The sequence below is a fragment of the Saprolegnia parasitica genome (genome assembly GCF_000151545.1).
Source record: "Saprolegnia parasitica CBS 223.65 unplaced genomic scaffold supercont2.10, whole genome shotgun sequence".
In the NCBI taxonomy this organism is placed as follows: domain Eukaryota; phylum Oomycota; class Saprolegniomycetes; order Saprolegniales; family Saprolegniaceae; genus Saprolegnia; species Saprolegnia parasitica.
Genome location: NW_012156404.1, coordinates 609,560 through 625,842, shown reverse-complemented (window position 1 = coordinate 625,842; position 16,283 = coordinate 609,560). Strand labels below are relative to the sequence as shown.

Sequence of the window (16,283 nt, the reverse complement as noted above, 5' to 3'; positions counted from 1 at the left end):
TGTGCAACATCGTAGGGCGGTGCTCGTTGATCAACCAAGTCTTCTGGCTGTCTCGCACTATTTGTGCCATCGAGGAGCTCGAAGTGCCCAATTTGCTTTTGGTTCCAGTGAATCCTGCCTGAGCAGTGTCGTCGCTGACCAAGCCTTTGGATCTGCGAGAGCAAACAAGCCGTCGCTGGATGCAACAGCGGATGTTGGCTGCTAAAAAACAACGCGGCGCCTCGTCACGAGGTGAAAGGACTCAAGCGATCCGAGAGCACAAGCGTCGCACAGCTACGCATTGACGTCGAAATGCACGAGCTCGTCGGCGCTTCGTGTTGCTCAAGCCTTGAAATACTGTAGCTGACTTGAGCTCCGACTGGACTGGCCATGCTGTCAGGCCTCAGTGCGGTCCTCACCTCGCTCTTCGCGTCGACGTCAAGGATCTTTCCCGAGTGATACATCCTCAACGGCTACAGCGTCGCTTGTTCGCTTCGCCAGATCTACCAGCAAAAGACCGGGTCGCATTAGCCTTAACAGTTAGCGTTCAATCAAGAGTATATACATCCAAATGTACTTCAATGCACGCTCTGCGACGACAAGGGAGTCGACAGCAAAGATCGCAGCGCGCCAAGGTGATAATCCCGACAACGTTGAATATTTTATGGCCTTGCTCCTACATGTAATCAAGCGCTGGATTGCCCAAGACTTGGCTCTTTACGAAGACTACGCGATCTAGTTTTATACATGTAATAGTAGTTTGATAAGGTTTCGTTGGGTGCTCACAGATTCCTTTGGTAGATGCTACACGGCGTGATGATCGCGGACGTGAATGAGCCGTTGGATTGGATGATAATTGTGCATTTCAAGCACGCTCCACCAATGGCCTGCGTGCTATCCAACAAGGTGCGCCAATGGCATGACGCTGCAATCTCACGGATGTCCTCGACGAAGAAGTTTCTCCAGCGCGCGGTGTCGAACCAGGTCCTTCGTGGCGTTCTCGTCGACTACGAAGCTCTCTGCTCGTCGACAGTGCACGTGGCAGCACCGACCGAGGTGGCACATGCGACCACGGACGCTCCTCTCGGCGACGGCGCGGCGCCGCTGCACCAACCCACGATGTTCCAGAACATGCGTAGCCTGCTACAGAACATGACCAAGGCCGACACAGAGCATGGCCGCCGCGTCCAGCAGACGCTCGCGGGCTTGCCACACTTTAGTACGCTGCTAGGTCCTGGTATGTCGATTGAATAGCGTCGTAGTGCGAGACCGTGTCTTGGGCGGCGACGACAAGCCGGGCGCAGGCGAGGAGACCACGTCGATCGAGGAGCAACTGCAGCGCAAGGCCAAGCCCGTTGTCGATGTCTTGGCGACCGAAGACTCGGCCGACGGCCCGCGCGCCAAGTACCTCGAAAAGATGAACGCGCTCAAGCAGCGCGCCAAGCTCAATGCGCTCAAGCAAGAGACAACCGTGGCGCCGGTCGCGGACGACAGCGCTGGCGTCGAGGTCTCTGCTGCCTCGGTCTTGCCCACGCGCAAAGTCAACGAAGGCGCTAACGCCTTTCTCGTACTGCACGTGTTTGCATTTCGCGCTATGACATCACTGTCTAGTCGTACGTCAACCTGCGTGGTCTTGCGCTCTGCGTGATCCCGCCGTTGGCCGAGCACCGTCAGGTTGCAACTATCGGGCTATCACCAGTGGATGCGATCAAACTCTGTTAGGCCGAGTTTCAGCAGTTCATCGACGAGGTAATATTATGACCTTGGTGCTCACCATGAGATGAACGTCGTCAATGTTTGTAGTTTGAGCTCGATGCTGTCATGGGTTTTGAAGCGGCTATTGCGATGCCCCGTCCCGATGGCATCCAAACGCTCTGCAAAGAGCTGAATCTGGAGCCCAAGGGCATTGTCGTGCGTCGTCATGGTCAATGCCAACTCGGACTCATCTCGCGTTAGGTTGTCACCAGCGCCGAGAACGCAATTGCATCGGCCAAGTACAACGAGTGCATTTATACTTGTCGGTGCTAACCGGGTAGCGTAGGGCGGCAGGGTCTTTCACGTGCTTTCTCGCGACCAAGACGCGCGACTCGCACTACGACTGCGATTTTTCCATCCCGAATCTCCGCGAGTTCAAGTACGTCGTCGAGGACCTCAACGGCATCTCGTGGCGCAACTAAGCAACCAACCATCGACCGAGTGCGATGACGCGACGTTAAGAATTTGGAGGACGTTGCGCGTGTATATTTGTTGAGCGCGTTTATATGGTGGCGACGGGTTCGAGAAACGCCACGTCCCAAGATAGGTTGCTACAGTCGTGGCTTGTCGCGACGTCCGATGGAGCTGGACGCGGACAACGAAGCAGCGACCGTCCGGGTATTTTATGACGATTTGCGCGGCAGCAGCGACGGCCTCACGTACGCCCTTCTTCTTACAATCGAACCACTCATCGGGTAGTAGCATCACGCACTTTTTGCAGCCGCTGTACTTTCTGCAGCACGCGACGTTTACGCTCGTCGACGCCAAGGCCGTCTTTGACCTCGTCAAAGGTGCCGCGCGCCTCACGACTGCATTCTATTCGTGCGTGTGACTAGGCAAGGCACGGACCGACACCATGTCGCTGCGCGAGTACGCCACCGCCTTGACCAAGATCGCCAAGATTCGGTATGTGACCACGCCGCGAAGCCTCGCGCGGCTCCTCGCCGACATGCAAAGCTGGCGCCACGTCGCGGCCGTCACTTCGTTTCAGCCGTCGGCACTCTTGTCGAACCTTGCGTCGGGCTTTGACGATCTGCGGCTGCAAATGTTATCACCTGGCGCTGTCGAGATGCTGCGCCTCTACAACCACACGATCGCCAACGTACGTGCTTCTTGGAATCGCACGTGTCAAATGGATGGATGCAGGCCTACCACATGTATCGACGCGTGGCGCCATCGGCCGAGATCGGCGTCGAGACCATCTCGCTCGAGGGCGTCGTGGATTTCTTTGGTGGCTATTTTGTGCACCCCGAGTTCGTGTCGACCGACGACGTGCACGAGGTATTGTGCCTCTCGCCCCAGGTCGCTTGTCGTGACGGCCCCTTGCATAGCTGGCGAAACAGTCGAGTGCGTTCTGGCACCGGTTCGTCGAGGTGAACGCGGTGCCGTCGACAGTCATCGCAACAAACAACAGCGCGCTATCGTACCCGCAGTTTCTGGAACTTTTGTGCCGCGTGAGCCACGTTGTGCATCTCAAGCTGCTCCGCGATGAGCATGGACACATCCGCCGGCACATTCAAGTCGCGAGGCTCGAGCACAGCCTCAAGATCCTGCTCGACCACATGCAGTTTGACCCGCACGTCGCCGTGATCCACCCGCTCCAGTCTCAGCGGCCATCGTCCCGTACACGCTGAGATCTTATCCTTCTGGTTGGATGCATACTTAGACGTAGCCAAGCTCGGGCGGCTCGAGACGCTCGTTCAAGACATTCAAAAGTCCATTGCGACTCTTTCCCAGCGCACACTCGATGTCCTGGACGCCCACGTGGCGCAGGTAGATCGAAACGAGGCTGCTCAAAAGACTCGACACCCGTAGGTTCGCATCGAAGAGGACAACGTGTTGCGCGGCAAAGATCGGCCCACGTATGCTCTGGACGTTGTCGTCGTCCATGATGTGCTCGCTGTGCCCACTTTCGAGACGACTGTGCGGCGCAAGGTCGAGTGTGCGCTCGAGTACCAAAACAGCGGTCAGCTTCAAGTATTATGCTCAATATCCATCTCCTGCGACGCCGCATGGGACCATGTAGATGGCGTGGTCGATGCTCCAAGACGCCGAAGACGAGCTCACGGCCGCGAGCCGTTTTCACGTGATGGATTCCGAGGCCCAGCTCTACTTTGCCTTGTCCAAAGGCGCGCTCTACGACTCGGAGCGCCGCGACGTCGAAGCCCTGCAGCTGTACATGGTAGTACACGCTGCATGCAAAGACGATGTATCTACATCGTTGATCTGGTGCTAGGAGGCACTCGGCGTCGTTGATAGTCTGCCGCCGTCGCACCCCGGTCGCGCCGTCGTCTGGAGCTGCCTCGGATCGACGTGTTACTACGGCGGCGCAACGCTCGTCGCTCTGAAATGCTTTGACCGCGCCGTCACATTGCGTGAAGAGGTGACGCCGCCGACCTTGGAGTCGACTGAGTCGACTTATAGACGCTGGGCGAGACGCACGTGGATACAGCAACGTCGCTCAACAACTTGGCGTGCTGCTTTTACGCCCTCGGCAACATCGGGCACGCCGCCGTGCACTTCGGCGCCGTCCTTCGCGTCTTTGAGAGCTGCCTCGAGCCATGCCACCCGCGGACGGCAGTCGTCCAACGTAACTATGACATGGCGCGGCGAAACCAAACACGGTACAACCCTCTTTGTCCTCTTGGTCTAGTCCAATGTCATGATTGGAAGATTCCTCCATGACGCGGGGCACGTCCAAGCGCGCGACGATCTCAAGTACCTAATTCCAGGCAAAACCACACACATGTCTCTATTGCGTCAAACGACGTACGACTGCGGACTGTAGGCAGTACGTTCCGGATCGGATGCGTGGAGCGCGTCGAGGCGCCGAAGAGAGCGCCAAAAGGCCGCACTGGCAAGAAGAAAAAGTAGAAAATCAATGTTCAAACGACTTTGCGCGCACGGGCCAGGATTAAGTACGTTAGCGGCGCGCCGCAAAACTTGTGGATGTTGAAGAGCAGCATGGCGGTATACCCGAGAGAGCCCAGTAGAAGGTCGTCGCTGTGCCAAACGTGCACAATCATGATGGTCGCGGCGACCGTGGCTGCAATCTCGATTGGCCACTGGAGCTGCGCGGGTCGCGTTGGCAGCAGCGAGCGCGTGCTCACGGCGTGCGCGATACAGGCGAGAGCAATGCCGCTCGCGTACATGTCCGACGTGACCATTGGAGCTACCTTGGCCCACGATACGGACGCAGTGTACGCGTAGTGGATGTGCTGGCGCACGCTCCAGCACTTCCACACGGCAACGGGGAACCCACAGAGACCGCGGAGGGCCATGAGACTCGTCGCTTGCGCCGCTGGCTTCCAGACGACGAGCGCCTCGACGAGGAGACCGGCAGACGCGACGTCTTGCCACGGCGTGAGGCTGCGTAGGTAGCCCAGCGTTTCGCCGCGGATCGTTTGGGTGACCGTCATACCTGCAAAGTTGCATAGGACGTAGGCCGCCCAGCGCAGCTGCCACGGGCGATGTCCAAGCGTCGCGTGGTTACGGACGTTGATGCACACGATGATGACGAAGAGAAAGCGCCACCAGGAGGCCACGTACCGCGACGGCACGGCGAGCGCGACGATGTCGATGCGGGCGCACGTCACAGCCACTGCAACCATCGCTGCGTAAAGGTACAGGTAGTGCGCAGCGTCATCGGCGGGGGGCGAGGCCTTGGCGGGCTCCGACTGCTGCTTGGCGTTCTCGACGGCTGCGGCCTTGCGTCGACTGTGGCGACGACTGGGTTTGGCCATGGCGGTTGTGGTCGGCTAAGAAATGACACGTGGGATCGACCCGTGTTCGGATATGCGCTCGCAACGCTTGGCCTTTCTATACGTTCGGGGGCCATCCGGATACGATCTTGAAGCGGTGAGATCGCAACGGACCAATCACGCGCGTTTCTGCGACCACGCAGTCACTGAATTTAACGCCCGTGATTTAGTGTATGGAGAGCTTGTGGGTGGCAGGAAACGACGGAGCAAGCGCGTTGCCGCGTGCGAGGCTCACTGCGCCTAGGCCGCTCACTATATATCTACTCGTATATCGGCCCCGGTGGCTCCTACATCAGTTATAGCACTTCAACGCGCGTGTGCCCAGGGAGATCGAAGAAAACCTGTCTTGGCATTACACTATTTCATGGCTGCATTATTCACTCCTAGTGGTTTTCAATTTTACACGTGCAAAAAGAGACAATTCCAACTTCAATTGTCGAGATCTTGAAGAGGCGCCATGAGCGACGACGACTCGGACAGCGAAGACATCCTCTTTGGTGCCAAGGGCGCCGAGTACCCTTGTCAGAAGCTTCGTCGCGTCCGAGAAATATTTCTCAGTCGACCGCAGCTCGAGCCCCAACGTCGGCGGTCGGCAATCGACCTCCCATTGCCTCCACCACGTAAAGACGACGTCCGCCGCAAGTCCGAGCCGATAGCAGTGTCTGCCAAGCTCGTGCGGCCGTTGAACGAGACGACAACGTCCGAAGACGACTCGGCGGACGACTTTATGCAGCTCTTCGGGAATCAAGTGGAGCATGAAGTTGACGCCAACGCAGGTAGTACAAGCGTCGACACGATGTAGCGATGCCATATAAATGCGTGCTAGAGAGGCGCGCGAAACAACTGTCGGAAGCGCTTGGCAAGGTCCATCGACTCTGCACGCCCCAAGGCGTCTGTGCAGACGTCGCCATTGACGCGCACAAGACCCAGCTCGAGAGCTTTGCTGCGACGTTGACACACCCTTCGGCGGACCATCTCGCAATGGCGCTTAAGGAACTCGTGCGCTGCCAGTCGATCGAGAGCAAGGCACTGCGCCACAGTATCTCGGAGCATCAGGCGGTATGCTTTCCTTCCCAACTGCTTGTCTACTAGGATAGCGTCAATGGTAGATCGCCAAGGATGCACTGAGCCGCCTCGAGAGTGATTTCCAGCATCAACTGGAGCAGCTTCGTCGCACGTTGGCGGCAACGATCGCTGCCGAGCAGCATCAAGTACCGCTTGATATCGCTAAAGACATTTCTCACCAAAACTTTTGTAGGCCAACGAGCGCCTGGCTGCAATGACAAACCAGCTCCAGGACCAAGTCGAGCAGGCGGCACGACCGCTGCAGCTACCAAAGCTCCCCCCGCGTCAAGTGCCCATCGTGCGCTTCTCAAAGTCTTCGATGTACGACTCGTCCCTGCTGGGCCCTCTGGAGGTGCTTATGAACCGCAACAGAAAACAAACCGTCAGCAAGCCTGGGCCAAGCGTCCGCGATCTCTCGCACAGTCTCCGCACCTTGCCGATGCTGCCCAAGCGGGTGGAAGCCAAGCTCGCCGCATGCTCGCCCGACATGCTCGCTCGCGTGCGTAAGCTTGGACAGGTCCCAACTCCGTCGAAACGAGAACCGCTGCCGACGCTATGGCCCAAGGCGCCATTGTCACCGCAGCGGACGTATGCGTCCACGTGGGAGCACGGGTTCGATGCCCCATTCTGCACAAGTGCGCTGACGATTGCATCTTCTAGAGTGTGCCGCGAAGACAACAACCGCCCATTGCAGGCGCCGCTCAGCGGTCGGTTTCTGCGACCCGAGGAAGAGAAGGAGCTGCGGGCCTTGAAGAATTCGCTGGGCGTCGCAACTGCGTGGATGGCGCGTGCATTAGACGACGAGACACGCATGCTAGAAAAAGGGGTCTCGTAGTTGAGAGTAAAGTTAAACATTAAGCATCTCGGAAATGCTGGCGAGCGACGCGTTGTGCTTCTGGCGCTTAATGAGGAAGACCGAGACCTCGGTTTGGATACCGGCGCCTTCCTTGAGCACGTTCTCGACAGGAAACGAGAACGCCACATCGGCCTCCTGCTCAAGGAACTCGTCCTCAAAGTTGTCGTACGTCTTGATCGCAGGGTCCGTGTACGCCGCCGCCTTGGCCTTCTTGCCTGCAGGCGCCTTCTTCGCCTGCTTCTCGACTTGAACGCCCGCAAGCATGAGAAAGTAGTCAAACTTGTACGAGTTCTTGAGCTCTGGCGTCGCTTCGTTCTCGATCGCCCAGTCAATGTCCTTCTGCAACGCGTCGTGCATGTGGGGCACGAGCTGGTACGGAAGGTTGATCATGCGCCGCGAGATGACAAGGCCAACGTTGCTGGTCGAGAGGATCTGGTCGAGGCGCGGCTTGGTCGCGTCCGGGCACTTGGAGATCACGAGCGACATGAGCTGCTGGATCGACGGCTCGGCCTCGTACCGCTTCAAGCTCAAGGCCGTGATGAGGCCGAAGGCGTCGGTCTCACCTTCGTTGCAGACGATCGTGCCCACGGTGACTTGGCCGACAATGATGTTGGCCAAGTTGGACGCGTCGAGCTTGGACGCGGGCAGGAACTGGATCAAGTGCTGCTTTACCGAGTGGAAGTTGGCCTCGCACGGGTCCGTAAAGACGAAGTCAACCTCGACGACCTCGTTGGCGTCGCCGTTGGCGCCCAGCGTCAGGTTCTCGTCGTCCGAGGACTCGCCCATGCTGTCGTTCACGTCCGCGTCGAGCTGGCGCTTGCTCATGCTGCTGGTGCTTGCTGCTTGAAATGGAGTGATAATTGGTGGCGAACTCCTGGCAGGACCTCTTACACTTGATATCGTCCTGGCAGAGGGCATCCGGATGACCAACGGATGACCACCGTGTTATAACTATCATGCAATTTGTTAGAATCCGCCCATGCGTCGGCCGCAGGACAACACCACCAGCGCAATCCTCGGGATCCCACCGCCGTTCCCGTTCTGCGAAGCATGGCCGACCATACCGGCGCAGTCGACGACATGGCTCACACCAGCCTTCCGCGTCCATTCGCCGTACCTGCCACCTCCCGCGCCCCAGCACTACGACCCGATGCTTGACGCGCGCCATAGGCATGCTCCACCGCAGCAGCATCATGCTCCACCGCAGCAACAACATCATGCTCAGTATGGAGCTACACCCACTGCCAACAACCATAGCCATCCAGTCGAGCCAGCAGTGCATGCCCAAAGCGAGCAGGCGGACGACTCGGACAGCGAGTACGAGTACGGGTTTGTACTCAACGACGAGTGGGCCGAGCACTTTGCGCGCAAGCAGACCGTGCGTCGAGCGGCCACAAAAGGCGCCCAGCCCAACCGGCGCAAGAAGGACCGACGCGCTTTACGAACCAAGACGCCGGAGCCAAGTCCGCTCCTCTACGAACTTAGCGTCGGTGCACTCGCACAGCGTACGTGGCAGCCCGAGAGCGCTCGCGTTCTTGCGTTGGAGCGCCAGATGGAGCACGCGTTCACCGTGGCCTTTAGCAACCCGCTTGATGTGTGCTTGTACAACTCGTAGTCATTTAAATGGAGCCCAAAATCTAGCCTAGCTGCGTGCATTTCCTTCTTGATCAGTCGAATCAACCATCCCGGTTTGTAGTTGAAGCAAACCAAATAGGACGAAATCGTGAAGGATGAATGAGTGCGGCTGCCTATCAATAATAGGGGGCGCTGGTTCGCGACCTACCGGTACTTACTCTCTTTCTTCACGGCTGTGATTGATTACCTTGCATGAAGAGGTATTCTACTCCAGGTACTATACGCGAGCCCGAGCATTGTTCGCTAGCTGCGTTGCACTGTAGCTTTCAGCAGCTACTGTTGCTTGAGAGAGCTGCTTGGTTTGCCTCTCCCTCTCTACGCTCCGGCTTTTAACGTGGCACTTGCCGAAATTACTTGCGCTGCCGCGGCAATCGCGCACCGCCAGCTGCGCGGCGCCAAACCGGAACTTTCTGCGAACGTGAATTATACGGATACGGTGGTTTATCCGGCGAAAGATCGACTTGGGTTTTGTATGTCGAGCTTTCAGACCGCTCATTTGGGCGGAACTGTCGAGGAAGAGACTCGACGGCGGCATGAGCCACGTAACAATTCCTTCCTTAAAGCGGACGCTCTCGGGCGGGAACGTTCCGCCGTCGATGCCATCGAGTCACATGAGCATGAACGCAGCCGCATCCCTGAGCCAGCTTGCGACGGGCGACCGGTCGCCACGTCACGGCCATCGCCATGAGCCGCCGCCGTCCCACGGTCACGCGCCCATGCCCCACGCGTACTCTGGACCCCACGCCGGCTACAGCAACCACGGCCACGCGCCTTCAGTCGTAGGACCACCGCCGATGACGCGCGCCGTCACGGCCTCCGCTGCATACAACCGCCAGCCGCCGATCTCGTAAGCGCTGCCCCCGCGCCAATCGGGGCTTAATCTGTGTATCCAGATCTCGCATGAGCACGGCGCCCGTCAACCCGCAACTTAGCGCCGCCGCGCCGTCGCGATCGCAATTACCATCGTCGTCGGGCCCGCCGCCGCAGGACTGGCGCATGTATCTGACGATCGAGGAGCGCCAAGCCGTGCGATCCAAGATCCAGGACGCGTATACGAGTACGTGCAAGACGTACGAAGAGCTGTTGCAAGCGGTAGAAACCTACCTCCTACCACGTATGCAAGCAATCACGCCTCGCTTCTAGGCCTCGGCGATCGAAGAAGAGCTCCTCCACATCGCTGCGCCGTCGCGCCTCGACTACTTTAAAAGCGGCTTTGAGTTTGAGAACCGTGTCAAGCTCAAGCGCGAGCAGCTGCAGGGCCAGCTGGCGGCGCTCGAGAAGAAGAACTACGCGAGCGCACCGTCGTCGGCCCCCAAAGGCGAAGGCCGCACTACCAACAACAACAACAAGGCGTCGCCCGAGACCGCGGCCAAGAAGCCCCGCAAGCAATAAGCACACATCCTCCTTTGTTCCTATTATTGTAATCTTGTAATCCAAGACTCTAAAAGTACCGGAACACCGAGTGCTTGAGCAGTTGGAGCTGAAGCTTCTGCGGCCGACTCTCATGCAGCGTCTCGTCGAAGAGGTTGAAATTGGTCGTCTCGAGCTTGTCGAGGAAGAGCTGTGTCGGCACCTATCGCAGAGGACTTGGATGCAACCATCGCGAGCACAGCAAACTCATACCGTCGCGTAGAAGACGGGGACGCCGCCTTGGGCAACGATCCCTTGAGGTCGCGTGCCGACCGCAGATGGTTGAGCGCCGTACAGGCCACGTCAAAAGCTGCCGGCGCGCACTTGGCGCCGAGTGCTGGGTCTTCGCCGAGGCCCTGCAGCACGTCGTAGGCTTCGAGCCCGTGCTAGAAACGCCATGAGCGATTCCGTTGGCCTTATCAGGCAGCAGACCTTTTCCAAGACGGCCTTCGGGAGGTACACGTGGTTGTGCTTGGCGTGAAACACAGTGCCACGAAGCAGCGTGGTCATGCCTACGGCCATGCCAGCATGCCTAGACATCATAAGATGACGGCGACGGCGACGGCAATCGTACTGCGCAGCCACGTCGGCCGTGTCATCGCGGACGTCAACGCATTCCAGCGCCAAGTAGAGCAGCGACGACGCCGTCTTCTCGGCGTAGTGCTCGAGCTGCAAGAGCGTCTCGGGCTGGTCCATCTCGAGGTCGAGTTCCTACAAAAATCGCGAGTCGAGATGCCGCCACCATCCAAGACGCGAAGCGTACACGCGCTTCGAGGATACGATCGAACCAGCGCTGCGTAAGGTTGTGGCGCTGGATGGCCGACTGCAGCTCGGCGAGGAGGAAGTGGTCCTTCACGGGCTTGGGGCTCGCGTAGATGTCGTGGATGCGCTGGCGCCACCAATGGATGCGCATGCGGCCGGCGCCCGGGTTGGTGCGCACCGAGTCCTTGATCTTGGCGATCTCAATGTTGAACGCGCGCTATGAGGACGCCATGAGCCACATGCGTCGACGCGGCGAGGCGTCGCACGAGGGCAAAGTACGCGTCTTGCGCCTTGGACGGCAGCAGGAGCGCGCAGAGGAAGTTGTCATAGTCAAAGTTGCTAGAGTATGCACATATAGCCCGTCGTCCTGCATCAGTGTCTCCATTACCGCACGCTGTCGCGCAGGCCCATGGCCTCGGACGAGATGGAGCGCCGCTGAAGTCCTCGAAGCATCATGATGCAAAATGGATCATACTTTTGGCCAATCGTTCACCATCCGGATACGCCCGCCCCACGTCCTGAGTTGCCTCGGCAAGACAAAGGACAGGTCCAGCAAGCCTCGCGACTGTGCGCAGACGGTACAAAGCAAGGAGGAGCGAGTGTAGAGGTCATGCCCATGCAGCGAGACGTTGCCTCCGCAACGCTCCTCCATGGCCAAGCCAGCGCACTCGATCCGGACAATTGAACTTGTCCTCAACCGAGTCCGGATCGTATCCGGAGATACGCGGCAGTGTCGAAGATGCAAGCCCATCTTGCGACGGCAGCGGCGGTCGCGCTCGCACTCGTCGTTGGCACCAAGCTCTTTCGCGGGCGCATCTACGACCTTCTGATCGTGCAGCTCACGGCGGGCTGGTACAAAGCGGTCCTCGACGATCTGCCCGCCACCGCTCGGGTCCTCGACGTGGGCATTGGCACGGGGCAGGCGCTGCTCCAGAACCTCGAACTCGTGCGCGAGAAGGCCATTATCGTCGACGGCGTCGACTATGACGCCGACTACGTGGCGGACTGCCGCGCCAACATTGCGCGCGTCGGCTGCCAAGACGTCGTCGCGGTCCAGCACGCGTCGATCTATGACTTTGCGCCTGCCACGACGTACGGTGCCATCTACTTTAGCGCTTCGCTCATGATCATGCCGGACCCGGTGGCGGCGCTGCGCCATTGCGCCGCCTTTCTTACGCCTGGTGGCCACATCTACGTCACCCAGACGATCCAGACGCGCTCGTCGCGCATCGTCGAGTTGGGGAAACCGCTGCTCAAGTTTTTCACCACCATCGACTTTGGGGCGGCCACGTACGAAGTCGACCTCCTGCGCACGTTCCAAGTCGCGCGTCTCAACGTCCTCGACGAGCGCTGCCTCTCGGGGGCCAAGAAGGACTCGGCGCGTTCGTACCGCATGTACAAGCTTGCGCCATAGTAGAGCGCATCTTATCTCGCTTAGATATGACACTAGTGTACATCAATTGTATGTTTTCAGTCTACAGTCTACGGCTGCACTGTGGTTTCTTCAAGGAGTGCGAGGTTGGTCGCAATGCCGCTCACGCCGCTGATCAAACTATTGAGGAGGAGGAGCTCCTCCATGGGGAGTCCCTGGAACCGCCGGGCCTCGAGCACCCACGCCGCAAACGAGTGGCGCATTCCGGTCGTTGCGTCGAGCAGCGAGCAGGTCTCGACGTCCAAAATATCGTACGCGTGCGAGACGCCGCCAATGATCTCAATGTCCATGGGCGGCAGCACTTCGCACGAGCTCGGCGTCAAGAGCGGACTTGCATCCACGACGACTTGGATGCTGTCGAGCCGCTTGGCCTTGGGCTGCATTTCGACTTCGAGCAAGAGGCCGTTCTCGAGCGCTTGCATAAACGCTGGGAACGACACTGAACCACTCTTGGTCGGGTCAACAATGTCCATGAAATCAGCCACATACTGGTCGAGAGCATCGAGCGGCACGGCGCCCGACTGCTCGAAGATGCGCAGAAGGAGGCCTTTGACGTCGCTGCAGTCCAGGACGCCGTTGCGGTCCGTGTCCGCGCCCCGGAACGCCTCCTTCATCTGGCTAAAGAGCGCCGCTTGGTCCACGTCTGCATACCAAAACTGGCTGCCAAAGAGCACGTGGAGCGTGTCGAACGTGTCGTGGATCGCTGCACCCACGTCTTCGGTCGAGAACGTCCACGCTTCTCGCGGGCTCGCAAGGAAGACCGAGTCCTCCGTGATCGACGACGACGACGTGCTGACCCTCTTGGCAACGTCCTGCGGGCGCTGGTGCTGGAACCACAGCACGACCTTGTAGAGGATCATGGTGTGCACGAGGAGCTGCTCGCACGTCTCGATGACCTTGTCGTAGCGGCGCTGGGAGAAGGCGAGGCGCCACAGCCGCGGCTCGAACATCGCCTCCTTGCGCAAGACCTCTTGCTCGGCGAGAAGACCCGGCAATGTTGTCTGCACAATCACGCGCATCTTCTCAAGCGTCGACGGGTCCATCGCGCCCTCGCTCTTGAGACTGTGCTCGAACAGGATCGTAAACGCGCCTTGGACGAGCGAGAGATGCTTCTGGACGTTCTTGCGCACGAGAATGAACGCCGAGCTCGGCCAGAGCAGGAGCTCGACGCTCACAATGAGGAGGACACCGAGCGTCATTTGGGCAATGTTGGCGTACGAAGTCAAAGACCCGGGGGCCGGGCACATGTCATCGGGAAGCAGAATGCCGGCGGCGATAAAGGCCGAGACAAGACCCGCGTACGCGTCCAAGCCGCCTTTCCACTTGACGTACATGGACATGGTGGTCCACACAAAGAGAACGGTGTTGCGCAGTGCGACGACCAGCGCGCGATGCTCGCCGCCGTACGCGCAGATAAAGAGAGCGCAATCGACGGCACGATGACGCCGGCGACGACACCGACCGCGCGGAGCAGCGAAATCCCAAACGAGCCGCCTATGGGATGTCAGTATCCAGGTCGTCGTATCAAGTGAGAGCGTACCGATTTGGTTGCCCATGATGAACGCAATGGTCGTCGCCGTCGTGGACGCAAAGCCAAAGACGTAGACCGAAACCAAGCTCGCAAGGAGGAGCGCGACCCAGACCTTGCAAGCAATCTGGAGCTTTCCAGATGTATACTGCGCAGGATCGACAAAGGATTGCAGCGACCGCAGTACAAAATGGTGCATCCGCGTCGTCTACCACATGTGGTAAGCACCCCAGAAAACCAGAATGGGACGCGAAATACCGTATTGTGGTTTTTGAGACGAAGGATTTCGGGAAATTCGAGCATCGCGCCCGCAAGCGACTCGAGCGCAAAGACAAAGAGGTGCAGTGGCATCGTGCCCTCGACGTCTGGCGGCGTCGCGTGCATCTTGGTGTACAGTGCGGTCTGCGTCGCGTGGAAGCGCGCGAGCAAGTGATCGACGTGGCGCTCCAGAGCTTCGGCATGTTCCAAGTGGAATTCTACAGCAACGAGTGAGCGAGTTCGGTGCATTTGGAGCAATAAGTACGTGTGTGGCCAGCATGCACGTGGTGCGAGATTTCTTGCAGAAGCGCCATCGCGTGCACTTGAACGGCGCAAATGTCGGGTTGGAGCTCCAGAATGAAGCTCCGGTGGAGCCGGTCGTAGCGTTCGAGACGCATCGCTTGGCTCATCGCTTTGAGCGAGTTGAGCAGCGACGCGTAGAGCGTAATGTACGGCTTGACGACCGTCTTTTTGAAGTGGAGGATCGAGGCGAGGCCGATGCACTGCTCCCACCACGCATCCTGAAGGAGAGACGTCATCGCGTCCTTCTTGGCGGTCGCGAGCTCAAATTTGCGCTGGAGCTTGACGCGCAAAAAGTGCATCTGGTCGACGTGCTTCTTCTTAAAGCAGTATGCGTCGACCATGAGCCGAAGGAGCTCGGCGATGGTTTCGGTGGCGGCCAGCGTCTCTGCTTGGAGATTCCGGATCGCGCTACACAATTGGAATCCGTCAAAGATGCGAAGGTCGTAGAGGATTGCCATACAAGAGTGGGTAGGGTATCCAGGCGACGAGGAACGAGAGCGCGACGCCAATGAGGCCGAGGCACATGTAGATGAAGAGGTTCCAGACGATCGTCTCGCTTTGGTACATGGTGTTGTTGGCGGCTTTGAGCCGCGTCGGGTCTTTGTAGTCGTTGGGGCTCACGACCGTGAGCGCGAAGAAGAGGTTGTTGACCATCGCAAACTTGCGCGTGCCCGACGCCTACCACGAGAAATGAGCATTTGTCATTGTTTTGAAAGACAAAATTGTACAAAAGGCAAGATCAAAATGAGCGCGTTGAAGCCCATCATAAAGGGCAAGACCGTGTAAAAATCGCGGTTGTTGACCATGTAGGGCTCGCCGCTGAAGGACTGCGTGACGCGCAGTAGGGTGCCGTCGGCCAGCGCCGCGTCGACTAACGTACGATACGACTCAGTGCATGGGTTGTGAATTCGTTCGATACCTTCGCTTTGGGAGTGGAAGAGGCGCGGCTGAAAGTTGTAGAAGAGAAGTGCGTTGAACGCAAACGCTAATGTGATCCCGAGCTTTTGCTGGAAGACCTGACAGAGCGTCGCGCCCACGTTGCGGCCGGTGGCGATGACGCACGACACGGCGACAAAGCTGACGCCGCCGAGGATGTACCACTCGGGAAAGACAGCCCAGAGCTTCTGCGGGTCCGACGACTGTGTCATGAAGGCCGAGGCGAGAAGCACGCCGAGGCCTGACCGCATAGCGAGTCCCAGAGTCGCCTTGAAGACCTCTATCGACGCATGCGTGAGGATCACGATGGTAAAGGATCGCAAAGGCTTACGGCGAGACTTCGCATCAGTGCCGACGGGCCGGCGCTTGCCAACGTTGATGCGGAGACGCCCGGTCAAGGGCGCGAGAACCTTGCTGCCGGCGCGCTGCAACATGATAGTCGCTTGAAGATAACGACGGAATGTGATTATGTTGCTAACAGAATCGTTCCGACTTCGACGCCAGTTGTGGGATCACGATAGCATCTCAGGTATCGTAGTAAAGTGCGACAATCCCAGCGCAGCAACAGCGTCAACCATCCTTCAACGCAGCCGGCATCGACCC

At 58.7% G+C, this 16,283-nt stretch overlaps 10 protein-coding genes across 10 annotated transcripts; 6 read left to right on the top strand and 4 right to left on the bottom strand.

Moving 5' to 3' along the window:
- The first annotated feature begins 909 nt into the window (after positions 1-909).
- Positions 910-2,205, top strand: SPRG_04052 (hypothetical protein). Its single transcript, XM_012342642.1, has 7 exons — positions 910-1,198; positions 1,242-1,546; positions 1,591-1,653; positions 1,702-1,728; positions 1,783-1,890; positions 1,936-1,973; positions 2,021-2,205. The coding sequence occupies exons 1-7, from the start codon at positions 919-921 to the stop codon at positions 2,154-2,156; spliced, it is 957 nt and encodes a 318-aa protein (XP_012198032.1). The 5' UTR covers positions 910-918; the 3' UTR covers positions 2,157-2,205.
- Positions 2,206-2,313: 108 nt separating this feature from the next.
- SPRG_04051 (hypothetical protein) lies at positions 2,314-4,460 on the top strand (the record flags this gene model as incomplete). Its single annotated transcript, XM_012342641.1, has 11 exons — positions 2,314-2,393; positions 2,437-2,525; positions 2,571-2,836; positions 2,881-3,015; positions 3,066-3,357; positions 3,407-3,507; positions 3,550-3,711; positions 3,761-3,916; positions 3,971-4,117; positions 4,159-4,324; positions 4,408-4,460. 11 exons carry the CDS (start codon positions 2,314-2,316, stop codon positions 4,458-4,460), a joined length of 1,647 nt encoding a protein of 548 aa, XP_012198031.1.
- A 128-nt stretch (positions 4,461-4,588) lies between these two features.
- Positions 4,589-5,520, bottom strand: SPRG_04050 (hypothetical protein). Its single transcript, XM_012342640.1, has one exon. The coding sequence runs from the start codon at positions 5,475-5,477 to the stop codon at positions 4,620-4,622; it is 858 nt and encodes a 285-aa protein (XP_012198030.1). The 5' UTR covers positions 5,478-5,520; the 3' UTR covers positions 4,589-4,619.
- Positions 5,521-5,933: 413 nt separating this feature from the next.
- SPRG_04049 (hypothetical protein) lies at positions 5,934-7,428 on the top strand. Its single transcript, XM_012342639.1, has 6 exons — positions 5,934-6,271; positions 6,322-6,554; positions 6,605-6,706; positions 6,754-6,881; positions 6,933-7,172; positions 7,221-7,428. The coding sequence occupies exons 1-6, from the start codon at positions 5,953-5,955 to the stop codon at positions 7,393-7,395; spliced, it is 1,197 nt and encodes a 398-aa protein (XP_012198029.1). The 5' UTR covers positions 5,934-5,952; the 3' UTR covers positions 7,396-7,428.
- Positions 7,373-8,270, bottom strand: SPRG_04048 (hypothetical protein). Its single transcript, XM_012342638.1, has one exon. The coding sequence runs from the start codon at positions 8,239-8,241 to the stop codon at positions 7,408-7,410; it is 834 nt and encodes a 277-aa protein (XP_012198028.1). The 5' UTR covers positions 8,242-8,270; the 3' UTR covers positions 7,373-7,407.
- Positions 8,271-8,609: 339 nt separating this feature from the next.
- On the top strand, positions 8,610-9,057 carry SPRG_04047 (hypothetical protein; the record flags this gene model as incomplete). Its single annotated transcript, XM_012342637.1, has 2 exons — positions 8,610-8,640; positions 8,694-9,057. The coding sequence occupies 2 exons, from the start codon at positions 8,610-8,612 to the stop codon at positions 9,029-9,031; spliced, it is 369 nt and encodes a 122-aa protein (XP_012198027.1). The 3' UTR covers positions 9,032-9,057.
- A 493-nt stretch (positions 9,058-9,550) lies between these two features.
- Positions 9,551-10,507, top strand: SPRG_04046 (hypothetical protein). The gene is made up of 3 exons (XM_012342636.1): positions 9,551-9,898; positions 9,945-10,143; positions 10,195-10,507. Exons 1-3 carry the CDS (start codon positions 9,585-9,587, stop codon positions 10,441-10,443), a joined length of 762 nt encoding a protein of 253 aa, XP_012198026.1. The 5' UTR covers positions 9,551-9,584; the 3' UTR covers positions 10,444-10,507.
- Positions 10,493-11,679, bottom strand: SPRG_04045 (hypothetical protein; the record flags this gene model as incomplete). Its single annotated transcript, XM_012342635.1, has 7 exons — positions 10,493-10,624; positions 10,650-10,847; positions 10,894-10,993; positions 11,036-11,172; positions 11,225-11,440; positions 11,490-11,562; positions 11,612-11,679. 7 exons carry the CDS (start codon positions 11,677-11,679, stop codon positions 10,493-10,495), a joined length of 924 nt encoding a protein of 307 aa, XP_012198025.1.
- A 283-nt stretch (positions 11,680-11,962) lies between these two features.
- Positions 11,963-12,637, top strand: SPRG_04044 (hypothetical protein; the record flags this gene model as incomplete). The annotated part of the gene is made up of 1 exon (XM_012342634.1): positions 11,963-12,637. One exon carries the CDS (start codon positions 11,963-11,965, stop codon positions 12,635-12,637), a length of 675 nt encoding a protein of 224 aa, XP_012198024.1.
- A 17-nt stretch (positions 12,638-12,654) lies between these two features.
- On the bottom strand, positions 12,655-15,931 carry SPRG_04043 (hypothetical protein; the record flags this gene model as incomplete). The annotated part of the gene is made up of 8 exons (XM_012342633.1): positions 12,655-14,049; positions 14,094-14,149; positions 14,196-14,391; positions 14,442-14,659; positions 14,707-15,152; positions 15,205-15,422; positions 15,473-15,615; positions 15,664-15,931. The coding sequence occupies 8 exons, from the start codon at positions 15,929-15,931 to the stop codon at positions 12,706-12,708; spliced, it is 2,889 nt and encodes a 962-aa protein (XP_012198023.1). The 3' UTR covers positions 12,655-12,705.
- Between the last annotated feature and the right edge of the window lie 352 nt (positions 15,932-16,283).